At 43.8% G+C, this 14,609-nt stretch overlaps 1 protein-coding gene across 2 annotated transcripts in view; it reads left to right on the forward strand.

Moving 5' to 3' along the window:
• Nucleotides 1-2,701: 2,701 nt before the first annotated feature.
• The window catches only part of ESPL1 (extra spindle pole bodies like 1, separase), a 113,873-nt gene continuing 101,965 nt past the window's right edge, over nt 2,702-14,609 (forward strand). The window contains exons 1-3 of one of the 2 annotated variants that reach the window (XM_088469163.1): nt 2,702-2,834; nt 4,630-4,728; nt 7,103-8,182. In XM_088469163.1, the coding sequence (XP_088325289.1) occupies nt 4,648-4,728; nt 7,103-8,182 (1,161 nt within the window). In that variant the 5' untranslated portion in view covers nt 2,702-2,834; nt 4,630-4,647. The other variant, XM_088469164.1, reaches the window with a different exon arrangement.

Raw genomic sequence — 14,609 nt, forward strand, 5'->3', positions numbered from 1 at the left:
AGCTGGCACGTGTTACATTAACTCTTTGTATTGAGCGCCGGGATACTTGCAGTCTTTACTGCAAGTAGTTTTCTTTCCATTTTTATTTAATAGGCCGCCTGGTCAGAAACTGATATCATTGCGTGGCATTTCCTGCACTGTGCGGGAGGAACTAGCTTGTTCCCCTGCCTTGTTAAGTTGTTATAAGCAGCGCCATTGCCAGCAAAAGCATGTTTACATGCGCAACATATGCGATGATATCATGCTGCACACGCACACCCACTCTCTCTGTGTGTGCTGTGCCCAAAAATAGGTGCAATCGCAACACCAAGAGGAGCTGCTGATCAGTGAGCGAGAGACAGCTGGCAGCTGCCTGTCCCTAGTGGAGGAAGGCTCAAATTTATAGTTTGCAGAGGGTCACCGAACACCATAGCACTAGCTCTGGCCACGGTATCACCTGCTTACCCCACGACCAGAAACGGATTTAGACCTCATGGGGCCTTAAGCAAGATATCAGTTTGGGGCCCCACTCCCTCAACTGCATGCAATTTTACTCACACACACATACTGCCCCCACAGTCGCACACACAGACACCTGTTACTGAGAAGGAAACCCCTGACACAAACTCCTTACTAACACTGATACAAACACACCTATACCCCTTTTACACCGGAGCTAAAACCCAGGTTTTTGAAGGGTTAACCCGGGCAGCTCCCTGGTGTAAAAGGGGAGAGGGTTGGATCGCCGGGTCAAGTGACCCGGCAATCCAGCCCAGGTAACTAGCAGGGTTTAACATGGGCAAGGCCCGTGAAACCCTGCTGTGAGAACAGCGCACTCCGAGTCACAATGACCTGGAGTGTGCTGCAAGCTGGCCGATTGGTCCGACTTCAGTGGCGTTTGGAGATGACGTAATCTCCAATCGTCCACTTTCAATCCAGAAAAGCTGGGTCTATGCAGACCTGACTCCGGTGTGAGCGGCGCCGACTCGCCAATATCCCGACTCGGCGCCTGCAAAATTCCGGGTCTGATCCAGATAGGAACTTTGTTCCAACTCCGGGTCAGACCCGGAATTTAGGTGGAAAAGGGGTATTATTGACACAGACACACTGACATACCTTATTGACACACACACTGATTACACAGACACCTCTTACTGAAACACTGCACACACCGCTTACTAAAACAGATACCACTTAATGACCGATACCTCTTACTGACACACTTACAGACACAAACGTATTAATTTATTATGCATTCACACAGCAAAAGACACACAAAACGTGCCCCCCCCTCCCCCGTAGACTATAGCAGATGGGTGCTGGAAACATCAACCAAACCCCCCTCCTGGACTATAGCAGGTGGGTGCTGGAAACATCAACATGCATCTCCGGAGGAAGATGTAAGTACTGTATTTCCAGAACTGCAGCGCAGCCAGGAACTCTGTTCAGCTCTCCTACCATAATCTCTTTCCCTACCCCCATCACCTCATTGTCTAAGTGATGGGGGTAGGAGGGGGATTACCGACGGGGTTCCTGGAACGGGTCCCCGCACCATAATGCCGACGGCAGGCGGGTGCGCGGCCCCCCAGAGAGGCTGGCTGGAGCTGGGATGGCCATCGATGATTCATAATCGATGGTTAATGGCCGATGAATGCTTTTGCCATCGAAAGGGGAGAACCAGATGGTTTCCCTCCATCGATGTCTAAAACCAAATTTATTTTTTATACAAGGTTCTGGGACACGGAGCATAGCTTTGCCCTCCCCCACCGCGAAGCCCCACTGGTGAAACCATTTATGATCATCCATTGCATAGTTGGTAGCCATTGCTGGCTACTTGCTATTTTACTATCGATGGTAACCACACAGATGGCCATCCCTAGCTGGGCGCACAGTGCAGACACTGTGGGAGTGCGGGGCTAGTCTACATGACGACATGCCCACTGTGCTCCTCTCTGAACGTTTTACAGAGGCACTGGACCGGATTTACGACTACATGCCATCTACTTTGTCTGGCCCTTTGGGACCCGCCGGGTACCACCCCTGCCCATAACACATCCAGATTCCAATCCCAGTCTAACACCAACCCTTCTCTCTACTGTGTAGATGCTACAGGCATCCCCCTCTCCCCCCTGCAGAACAGTGTAGCCTGCTGATGGGATGTCGAAACAGTGCCCGACAAGCAAGACTGTCCCTCCAAAATTGGGACAGTTGGGAGGCCTGGGGACATACCACTTTAATTAAAGCCTGGTCCATAAACAAAAGGGTAAAGAAGGGTTGGTTTTCTTCCAAAACTAGCCGTTTACAGTGTACTACATACAATAAAGCCGAATCACGTTCATGAGAAATTGAAGGCGGTCTATGTTGGAACTCATGACACTAATAAACTAATATATAACTTTACATATAATGTCAGGGCTGTAACTAGGATAGTGCGACCAGTGCCATGGCACAGGGCACAGCAGGGCAGGGCAGGGGGCGCTGTTTGGGCCTGTCAATTTTCCTGTTTATTAGAGGCACAAGCAGCTCCGGATTCCGGACTCCTCCTGACCGTTTTTCAAATCGATTCGTCACGTCAGCCCCCAACCAATCAAACAGCACCCCAATGTGCGCTCGCTAAAACTACAACTCCCGGCATGCAGCGGGGCCCAAGCGCATAGCCCAGGGCCATGCCCTCCCTGCTAAAACTACAACTCCCGGCATGCAGCGGGGCCCAACGCGTCAGATGACTGACAAGCGATTGCAGAAGCGGGTTGGCTGTAGCGCGAGGTTTGAAAACGGTGCCGGGCAGGAGGCGCGAGACGAAGTCTGCAGAGAGCGGACATACTGCTAAGCTGCTGCTGGCTCACCGAGCACCGGTACGGCGGACAGGCATACTTTCCAGCGGTTATTTGTAACAGTGTAGACGATTTATACACTGCGGAGCTGTTCAGTGAACGGACGTGTGGCCGCTGTATGTGTGTATTAGTGTGCATGTTACTACATTCGGGTCCTGTATCTCTGCTGTATTAGTAATAAAGCGTTACTCCTGTGCTGTGTTAGTAATAAAGCGTAATTACTCCTGTGCTGTTAGAGATGAAGCGTTACTCCTGTGCTGTGTTAGTAATAAAGCGTAATTACTCCTGTGCTGTTAGAGATGAAGCGTTACTCCTGTGCTGTGTTAGTGATGGAGCCTTACTCCTGTGCTGTGTGCTCTGGGGTCTCACAATGAGCACTCCCTGGATGCGTAGACAGCCCGTGCCCTCCCCTCTCCATAGGGTACACTTACAGGGCTAGTTTAATAAGTAAAAATACGTTTATAATTCGTGGGTCTGATGGTGGCGAAGTACTTGCTGCACAGCTATAAAATCGTCCCCTGTGTTCTGTAAATTGAAGGCTCTAAACCCACCGTAATGCCCCTGTGAGCAATGCCATCTGTGTTCTGCCTCCTATAACACCACTACATGTTGAGTCTCCCATATCCAAAATGTTTGGGAGCAAGGGTAGTTTGGATATCGGAATATTCCGTATTTTGGAATACAGACCTTCCTCACTTAACAACCTACATGTTTAACAGCCGTTTGGGTTCCAGCTGGCCGTAAGTCCATAGTACAGTTACTAAAATGTTGTTCTGAATCTTCTTTCTTTTTTAATAACTTTAATTGTACTGTACAGTATGTAAGAGTTATGCAAAGTAAAACAGTTACAGTATCAAGTTTGTTTCCTTTAGATCTTTTTCAAAAGAATAAATAAAAATGATTACCTGTATTAAGTACATATGGCTCCACTATAGTGACCTATTTGTAAGAACGGAACTCTGTCGTTAAGTGAGGAATGTCTGTATTTGCATACAATATTGAAATGTGTTAGGAATAGGGCTCAAATCTAAACACAAAATGCATCTATGTATTATATACACCTTATACATACAGCCTGAAGGTAATTTTATACAATATGTTCAATAAATTTGGCTTAAACAAAGTTTGTGTACATACATGAAATTAATTTGTTTTGATATGCACCTTATACACACAGCCTATAGGTTATGTTTAAATTTGTAATAATTTTGTACCTAAAACAAAGTTTTAGTGTACATTGAACCATCAAAAAAGCAAAGATTTGAACTATCTCAGTCATGCAAAAAAATTCAATATTCTGTATTTTGGAATATTTTAATATGAGACTCAACCTGTATTACCTGCATCAAAGCCTGCCGCCCATATGACATGACTGCTTCCATGGGTCTACTTATTATTGCAAAAGCCAAGTACATCCATTTTCGTTTTCATTTGTAGCTAAATTGTTCATTGGATATGCACAGACCAACATAGATATAGTAAAGTATACGGAAAGGGCATTATAGTGAATTAATTTAGTGTACTGCTATGGCCATATGTATGTGTGTGTTAAGGTGCATACACACAGTCAGATAAACGATGTGAACTACGAACGATTTTTGACTGCATTAAAATGAATGGAATTGTCCAAATCTGACTGCAAACACGTTATCGTTATCTGACCATCAGGAACGCTCATCGTTCAGACATGTCAGATTTTCCTTCAGATGAACGATTGAACGTTTTTTTAAAATCGTTATCCTTCAGAACTGAAGAAAAATCTGACTGTGTGTGCATCATTATACTTTTAACCGATTTTACTTTTTCTCCCTTACAGATAACACTGTAAAGGAAAATGAAGGCCTTAAAGGCAGCAGATTTTACAAAGCTGACATCCTCGCTAGAGTCCGTGCAGAAGCTTCAAACAGATCTTAAGGTGAAGGCTGTGAAAAACTTGGACATGTTTTTTATAGTAATACATGTGGTATTCAGTAACAGTTTGCAAATAAATGAGTGATGTATAGGAAAGTTAATTAAAGCAGCGCTGCCCTGATATAACTTTTCATTGAATGGAGCTTGCACTATATTTCCTGTTATAAGGTGGACTCTCACCATCAAATTGGTGATTAAATCTCCCAGAGATTCAAAATGAACAGTTACTGGCAATACATGTGTTTAGGTTGGTGTATGCAGTGGAGAATACTGGGAGTGAATTTGGTGGTTATTTTGTGAAGTCGATGGTGTTGGTGTTGTGGTGCAGGTATGAATGGGCGGGGAAAATTTTCCAGGTATGTCTCTAGTAGTTCTGTATGCAGATTCTAATAGGTGGCTGAGCTAGTACAAGCTGTGGTCAATTAGTTCATTAGAATATTTACGGCTGCACAGTGTTTCAGGAAATCAATCTGTTGATCTTGTGTTAGCCTGTAGTCATACATATGTGATTGTGTTGAGTTGGGTACACACTAGACAATATAGTGGACGATTTGTAGTTTTGGGCAAATCGGATCGTCAAATGGTCCTTCTCGTCTAGTGTGTGTACGCACTATTGCGTGTTCCCGTGTGTCGTCCGATGTATCTTCAGATCTGCCTGCAGTACAACGTGCTTCTGGTTGTAGCAGGGGAATGACATATCAGATGGTCGTACATTAGAATGTGCAGTGTGTACGGACTCCCCGATATATATCGTGTTGCAGCTGGCTACACACCGTCATACCGTCTAGCGTGTACCCAGCAATAGTATTGATCTGCATGATGTGGCTGGGGAAAGGAGGGAAGAAAGAAGCCAATGTAAGAGTTAAGGTGGGTACACACTACACGTTCTATGAAGCAATCTGGGTAGATTAGACCATTCTGCATGACCATCGTATGGGTATACACACTAATCTATAGTTTATACACGTCGTTCATTGCATCCTCCCATCTGATGTGCTGCACGTCAGATGGGACAATGCAATGTACGATGTGGTGCACATCGTGTAGTGCGTACGCATGACCGCACATAGGGTTAGAGATAAATGATTAATTGGATGCAATCCCCTGACAATATATCGTGCCGTCCCGATGTTTGCATGGTGTGTACGTTCAAAACTGTTCTAGGATCGTATGATTGTAAGTGAAATTGTATTGGCCGCGCATTCTTTGCTACATTGTTCAGGTGTGTAACTAGCTTAAGGTTCCCCCAATAGTGTTGGGTAGTGATGCAAGGTGCATGTAAAATTGATGGTCAAGTGCAAGTTCATATGTCCAACCTGTTTTTTGATGTCCCGTGCTTTTATTTGCATTTTTCGCATGTGTGTAACCCTTTCACTATTCATAGAAATCAATAATGGCTATTATGTTGTAATTTATAACTGCCATTTATTACACGTTTAAAAGGAGTAGCAGGTGCGCTGTCAAATAACTCCCAATATCAGCTGTCTGCAGCAGCTCACAAGTGGGTTCTGCACCCCACAAACAATAGACAAAATGTAAAACGCTCAAAACTGACAGTTGATTCCAATATTACTCTTTAATTATTATTCGGTTTACGTTCAGGAAGCCGGCGGTCGAAATGCCGACCACCGTCTTCCCGACTGCTTAATCCCGGTGAGGGTTAAATGACAGGTGTCTAAATCTAGACACCTGTCATTTTACTGATGCCGGGAGACCGGCACACGGCATCCCAATCGAAGGGACGCCGAGCGCGGACAGCCGTGGGGGGGGAAGGTTAGGTTTAGGGCTCCCGGGGGGGACATGGGGTTAGGCTAGGGGGAGGGGGGAGGGTTAGGCACCCCCAGGGGAGGTTAGGTTTAGGCGGCGGGGAAGGGGGGGTTAGGTTTAGGCACACACTAAAGGAGGGTTAGTGGGTAGATTTAGGTTAGTTTATGCTTACCTTTAGGACGATCGGGATTTCCTCCTCTGTCGGGCTGCCGGGATTTGAGCGGCCGGCGGTAAATCATACCGAATGCAGTTATTCAAACATGGTTTAAACAGGCATAAAAACACATTAATTAACATTGAAATAAAATACAAATCTTATTCAATAGCCTAATATAAGTCTAAATAAACTCTGTAGCTCAGATTTGTGATCTAATGTATCTCGGAGCTGACACAATGTAGCATAAAGGTATCCAGTGTACAGTCTATGGGAAATTGGATTCTTCAAATAGACCGCTGAAGTACATAAAAGTTCCTTAATGATGTTAAATAGTGCCACCTGAAGACTATTGATGATTCTGGTGATGCTCACAGCTAGTTGCATTTGATCTATAATGTGTGTATTCTATTTTTATGGCTATGGTTACTGATGCAACACTTTTCTTACCTTTCAGTCATGTCTGTCAAATGTTCCCTTTGACCCATCCCGACCAGATCAGCTGTCAGATCAGCGTGTTGTTTGTGACCGTGTGCTTCGTGCCTGTAACCACTGGGCTGCAGTTGCATCTTGCCATGGACAGCATTTAGATAGCTTAGTGCACTTGGCAGAGCTTGCAAGTCAAGGTTTTTATGTATCAAGCTCCCAGCGCACACCCTTCTATCTGGAGAAGATATTATTTCATCTCCTGAAAAACTTTTCTGCACGGGAATCTTCAAATAAGGCCTTCACTCAGCTGTCAGATCTCCTGTACTCCTACCTCCGTAATTGCCCATCCGACCAACAGAACGTGGGTGACTTCTCAGCAATTTCTAAAAGCAGTTTTCAGTGTCTGTGGAAGGCAGCCGGGGAGCAAGAACAGAAGCTGAGTCCGTGCCCTCATAACAAGGAGACCTTGTTCCTTCGACTACATGCTCTGCGATTCCTGATGATGGTGGAATGGTCCACTTCAGATGTTGATTCTACAATTACGATAGCTCGACATACCAAGTATGCAATTTTGGCCTTTGATGCCAAAGGAAAAACATGCAGTCAAGCTGATGCGTGTTTTCTTAGTCAAAGTGTTGAGGATCTATTGCTAAAACCTTTAAAAGAACATGGAAAATGGTCTCATTTGTGGCTCATGTGTCTAGTGGAACTGACATTAGAGAGGATTCGCATACTCTGTAAAAGTAATTGCTTCCACCAGAGCAGAGTGGCCATCCAACAAGCGTCTGCCTGCTTGAAGGAGTCTGGCAGGTGCTGTCAGTCTGGGCTAATGCTTTTAAACTCTGCCTTAGATATTCAGGAGTTTAAGAAGTCACGTGGGATTGGCAAATATTTGGTGGAGATGGCAGAGACTCTTAGTGGATCCTGTTCCTCTGGGGATAGATGGTCGTGTCAGGCTCTGATCGAATGCTGTCAGTTTACAGTTTGTTGTTTAGACGGCCATTTCAAACAGGCTGTGGATCCTGGACCGCAGGAGACAAGTGAGGTTCTTAGCCTGGCGAAGTTCCTGGAGATGCATTTCACACTTCTCGAGAAGCAAGTGTCTGTGGTATGTGTGTATTGATCCACCAATTATCTCAACTCCAGTCCTTACGCTCCCCTAACAGTGCATGTTTTACAGATCCTCCTAGTTGGTGCACAGTTGTATTCATTACTGGCTGACACGTTTTTAAAAGGTCCACAGGTGGAGCTTATTTCAGTTGGGATACCAAGAAGACCTGGAAAACATGCACTTAGGGGTCCCTGAGGACTGGAGTTCGGAAACACTGCATTACTTAAAGCTCAAATATTTAATGTATTTTGTATACATGTTTATATTTTGCATCATTGATGTCATTACTAGTATTCCTGCTAGGCTGTTTTTGCAGAGCACCATACCCTACCCATTTTATAAATTAAGAAATGTTCCCTTTCCTTTTTGTTACCCAGAGTACCATCATATTCTAATTGCAATCCTCACCATGGGAGTGTGGCTTAGCAGGGAAGGGCGTCATTGAAAGGCAGTGATGTGGTATGATGGGGTCTTAGCATGTCAGGAGGTATAAGGGACATTGAAGGGTCATGTTGGGTGGTCACATATAATACTATTCCTAGATTTCCTAATACGCTACACAGCTTTAGTGTGGAATCTAAAAGTTTGCTTTTAAAATATGATCTCTTCAGTCATCAGCACCCAGCAAGAAATTCCTAGAATGAACACTACATTACTGTCTAGTGAGCTGACAGACTGCATGCTCATAAATATAGTGCATGCCTCCACAGGATGTAACCAACTACTGCAGCTATTTTTGAACGGAGAATTAAAGTTGCCTGGTTATTAAACATTTATGAATAGAGGAACAATAATACATATAGAGAAAAAACAAGTGAAGTGTGCTGCAAGAGGTAAAACAAAGGAGGAGCTGTGCAGTACCAAAGGAAGGCAAACATTAGGCAACCAACGAACCCAACATCAGCTCTTTGCAATGGTTGCAACTGAGGGGGGGTGAGAAAGAGCCACCAATCTGCTCCTAACTGACATTTTACAGGATGTTTCAAAAATAAGTTACAAGTTGGTTGGTACTTTCGCTGTTATCTTTCCAAGCTTTGATACATCTCCCCCTACGTTTCATATGGTGATCATCCTCATATTTTTTCCTTATGGGGATGAAGTTGTTGAATAAAAAATATTATTAAGGATGCACCCTTCCCATTATCCCTTGCCACTCAAAATGTACAACACCCCCACCAGTTTCAGACGGCTTGCAAAGAGGTCAATAGGTGTCGTCATAAATGAATTTTGATTTCTTGTGAGTTTTTTTTTCTTTTTTCAGGCTTCATAGGCAGCTTTTTACTTATTTTTATGTAATTTTTTTTTTTTTATTTGGCAAGGTTTCCTTTCCTGATGTTTGGGTGGTCTGAGGAGATGTTTTACTCAGCATATCTGCGCACATCAGACTACCTCCACCAAGTAAATGTCGCTGTTGAAACTCTGATACTACTTTTGCATTTAGCTGCCTGGGATCACTGAACACTCGGGGAAATGTATGCCGCCAAGCTCATATAGCCCTACAGAGACGAAAGTGTCTGTAGGGCTAGAATCTGTGGGTACAAGGGAACCATTAAAGTATTTGGGGTACTACAGTTTCTGCGTCCCATCATAATTTGGCCAAATTAGCAACCTAGTATCTGTCCCCGGGATATTCTCTGTATCCACAGATTGGCTGCTCTGCTGATGAACACTTTGAGGGGTATTCAATTAGAGGCGAGGTTTTCGCCTGTCCGACTTTTCGCTCCATTTGGAAATAGGCGAATGCATAACATGTGAAAAGTATTGAAAGAATTAGGGAAATCAGTCTGTACCCCAGAAAAATATACATTAACATAGGGAATCAATATAGATGTGTACTAATAGCCCTAATAAGACTCTTGTGGGTACTTAAGTTGTGTCAATTGCTTGCTATTAGCGTCTTTGTAAAAGTGGTGAAGAATGGCATAAAGCTATATTTTTGGTGAAAATAAGTATTCCTGTCAAATTTGGGGTACTTGAAAATGGGTGCTAGCATGTTTTTATGTCTCTAAAGTGAACTTATTAAAAACATGAAAAATCCACCTGCTGCATGCACCTGCAATCCCAAAAACACCTGACGCATACTTGGGGGACCCCCAAGAAGTCTATTTCGCTACTTTTTATGTTTATCCCCCTACTTTTAAAATTTTCACCCCAAGAATGACGTTTTTTATGGGGTGTTTTTAGGTTTTGTTTTTTTTTGTTTTGTTTTTGCATATTTGTCCTTTGGTGGGCTGTCCCGAGGGTTCTGAGTCGTTTCCCCACGTTTGCACCCCAAAATAAGGATTTTACATTTCTTTTCACCTGCTATTGATTGGGGAATCTTTTTTGGAGAATTGTTTCCGCTTAGGCGAAATTGTCCTGGAATTGAATTTGGCAATTTTATTTTTTTTTTTATGCAAAATTTTCGCAAAAAAAGGTGAAAATGGCTTTTCGTCTCTAAATTGAATATGGCTATTTATCTTTACTCTGAGCTGTGCTTTCTGCATCTTAGGTCCCCACTTAAACCTCTTTTCCTGGCTACTGCCCCAGGGCTGGTACTCTCTCTTCTCTCTAACGTCTACTTCTCCCTGCACAGTCAGTGCTGGGCACTTTGCTCACCACCTCTAGTGGGTTCCAAATCCTTATGGGTCCCTTGTGCAATCTTAATGGCTGGCATTGCTCCTTCCTGCACTCCACTCTCCTCTCTCACCAGCCTCCTCATTCCAGCCGTGCTCTATTATTCCTGCTGCTGGGAGATGTAGTCTGCTGCGGTACCACCCAAAATCCACAGGATCTGGTCATTTTTGTCAATGAGTCTAACGTCTTAGTGCCGGTGAGTACCCTAACCCCCTTGGTGGCACCTAACCCTAACCTCCCCCCTCCTGCTGGGGATCGGGAAGGCGGCTGTGGGGATTTCGACACCTATCCATAGTCCCGTCTTGGACTTCCGACCTCCTTTAATGAGACTGCATTCCTCAAAAAGTACCCTCCAATACACTAGTCCCCTCATCCAGTGTAACAGGATCATCATTACAAAGTTACTATGGCAGTAGGGGCAAATACTGAACTAGAAAGGGGTGATGCATCAAATCTTGCAAAGTCTAACCTCTAATTCGCTATAGCTGGACAAGTGGAAATCAGATATCAGGTTTAGCCGTACATTATCTGCACCACCCCAAATCTTTTCTATATTGGGCAGCAGCAGCTTCAATACCTCTTATGCCACTTGAGTCTCAAATGCAGTAGTGTTGAGCATTGGAAAATTGACCTGTTCCATTGATGAGATGAGGGGGAAGCAACAAACAGACTGGCTCAGCATGGGTGGGGATGTTCTAAGACCTGTTATTACAAGATCTGCTGAGAAAATCTAACGTACAGTTTTGCTGTTTTAAGCGTAGCAATGTATGACTACAGGGGTACAGTATGACAGTTGGATTGAAAACCTAGAATTTCTCAACAGCTGCAAAGGGGAAACAAGTGGGGAGACAAGGTAGCAGATTGAGAAACTAAACAATGAATAAACAGACGTGTAACTTAGGAAAAGTAACCTTTTGGTGGTCACGACAGGTAATTATTCTTAGAGCACAGTAGCAACACAGAGACTGTAAGAAGACGTGCCACTGTATAAGTAGTACAAATACAGTAAAAGTATACAATAGGACTCCAACAGTTGGCAAGTATTAGACTTTAGAATAATCCAATTGAAATAAATGCACAAAAGAACCCATTTAAAAAAAACAGTGCTTTAAATGTAGAGCAGAGGTTCTCAAACTCTGTTCTCAAGGCCCCAAACAGTTCACATTTTCTGGGTCACCCAGCAGGTGCACAGATGTAGTCATTTCTCACAGACACATTTTAAAAGATCTGTAAGTGGTGCTAATTATTTCACTTGTGATTCTGTGAAGAGACCTAGAAACATGAACTGTTTGGGGTCCTGAGCACCGAGTTTGAGAACCGATGAATGCAGATGTCAGCTGTCCATGCAGTTAGACACTAGCCATTAGATGGCAATGGCAGCCTGTCAAAAGATGGATCTGATTTAGCTAAAAACACTAATAAAAAATATTATCTGATAAAGATTCTTCAATAATGCAATGGAGGAATAGAAACGTGAGGAAAAACAAAAAAAAGGGAGAGACACTGCCACCAAATGCTAATGACAGGTGATGTAGTATGTATCGGACAGCTCCAGTAGTGGAAGTCAGCCCATAGGGTATCTGGGGGTACATCTCCAGGAAGGAATGGGAGTTCCCAGTGTAAGCACATCATTCAGTCCCTGGCTTCTTTTTATCTTTTCCCTGCCAGGGACAGGTGCAAATGGGAGTCTTCACCACTAGTAGATACGTACTCCAATTGCCCTCCTTTTTAAAATCACTGCCATCCCACTTCCCAAATCTGACACCATTAGGAACAGTACAGATAGAATGTTTGAGACCTACTTTGGTCTCATTGTGGGTCTATACAGTGGTTGAAAGATGAGCGGATCATCTTGAGGAGTGCCTAAGGAAAGCCAAAATCTGAATTTCTCTGCTGACATTCAGGGACGAATGGCATTTTTCAGTATTGCACAACTGGTGAGGAAGATAGTCAGCAGGGGTTATGCAGTGGACCTCAAGGGTCCTCTACCCAGAAGGTTCTTCTCCACCAGTCTACACCCAGACAACCAAAAACATCTGGCATGAAAGGACTCATGCCAACTCCTGTTCTTTTTGAGAACCTTATCCTTGCCCCACTGAAAGAGAGAAAATTAGATTTTTATTCAAAACTTTCTCTGGCCAAGAACTCAGATTGGTCCTAACAATGTATTCTAAATTTCAAGTAGTAGTGAACAGCATGTTCAGATTTGAGAGAGCCTGTTCAGATGTGCAACATTTTGGGCCCTTCCCTTCAGCATATCTACAGCATGGGGGGGGGTTATAAAACTATTGGCAAAGTCCTGTCTAAACCGGTATCAAAGAAATATTTTTCTGCAAGTCCAATTCAACATCAGCAAGATGTTTGTTTTCTATGGGAAAATAAACTGTATGAAACCTTGTAACCGGTTTTTCCATAAAGAGGTTTTGGTCTGTACACTATGGACCTGATTCAGAGACGCACGCTAATGCGATCGCAGTTGTGAAAATATGCTAATGGTTGCAAATCTTATGTGTACAACATCGCCGAACGCTGACAGCCTGTCACTCACTTTACGATGTATTCCTCTACTTTGGTAGTCGCAACGCGATTGCAGCGCAGTGCTTCTTGTACACACATGAAGGCAAACGCTTGATCTGCGTCCGTAATCGCAGTTGCGTCTAGCTCTGAATCAGACCCTATGTTGTGAATGTGCAATGCAAAATGATATTGACTTTCCAAGTACAGATGTGTCCACATACACCTATCTTTAAATCATACACAATAGCGCCAAACGGGGCTCCAGACTTTGCAACTCATCTGCACCATGCATTTTGCACCAGTTTTTTACCAAATAATGTGACAGATGCAATGCATGTTCTTGACCCTGGCGCTAGCATTGCATGCAGCTGCTGTGTGTGTGTGTTTGTACCATGCTTCTAGCCGCGACCGTTGTGCTTAATCTGCGACTTTACAGCATTGAGACCAAAAATGTGTCCAATGTTCCCAGGACACTATAAGCGACTTTGGATATAGTGCTGATGCGAATAATACGCTAAATTCAAAAATAAGTACGAAAGTATGTGGCGGAGCATGTAAGTTGTGCCATGTAGGGCAAAAAGGATAGGTGTATGAGAACACATCTGTAGTGTAGTTTCAAGCCACAGAATTCTATATAGAGCACCTCACAAAGTAATACGTTACACCTCCAGTTAAATTACCAATATATCACACTCTTGACCCGACATTCGCTACTTTGGTGGTTAGACGCCAACATTCTCAACAGCGGCAACAATTCACCATAAGGGATTGGACTCTGTTTACCATGGATACCAGTCTCAGAGAATGGGGAGCAGTTGTCCTTCAGGCCAGGTTTAGGACTGTTGGATAGCCAGGGAGTATGCCAATCTATATGTTTTAAATCTGAGCAGTGTTCAATGCTCTGACTATGGGTCAGTCTATACTGCAGGGTCAGCCAATTAAGGTCTGGACAGTCCATGCCATTGCTGTGACTAATCGAACCCTTCATGCTGGCACACAGTGCTAAAACAATGAAAGAAATGGACTGCATAATGAGATGGGCTGAAAAGAACGTTCCTTCCATCACTACAATCTTAATTCAAGGTGTGGAAAGTTGGTAAGCCAATTACGTAATCCATCAGGACCTGCATCTGGAAGAATGGTCTCTCCATCTGTAGGTTTTCCATCCACTGGTGGACTGATGTTGACCAAACGTCAACATGATGGCGTCCAGGCTGAACCACAAGGTGGAAAATTACTACTCGTCTTTTATCATTTCCCCAATAGTAGTTATGCTACCGAGAGTGCTAAA

This window comes from Taudactylus pleione, unplaced genomic scaffold (genome assembly GCF_031769625.1).
Source record: "Taudactylus pleione unplaced genomic scaffold, aTauple2 ptg000089l, whole genome shotgun sequence".
Lineage (NCBI taxonomy): Eukaryota > Metazoa > Chordata > Amphibia > Anura > Myobatrachidae > Taudactylus > Taudactylus pleione.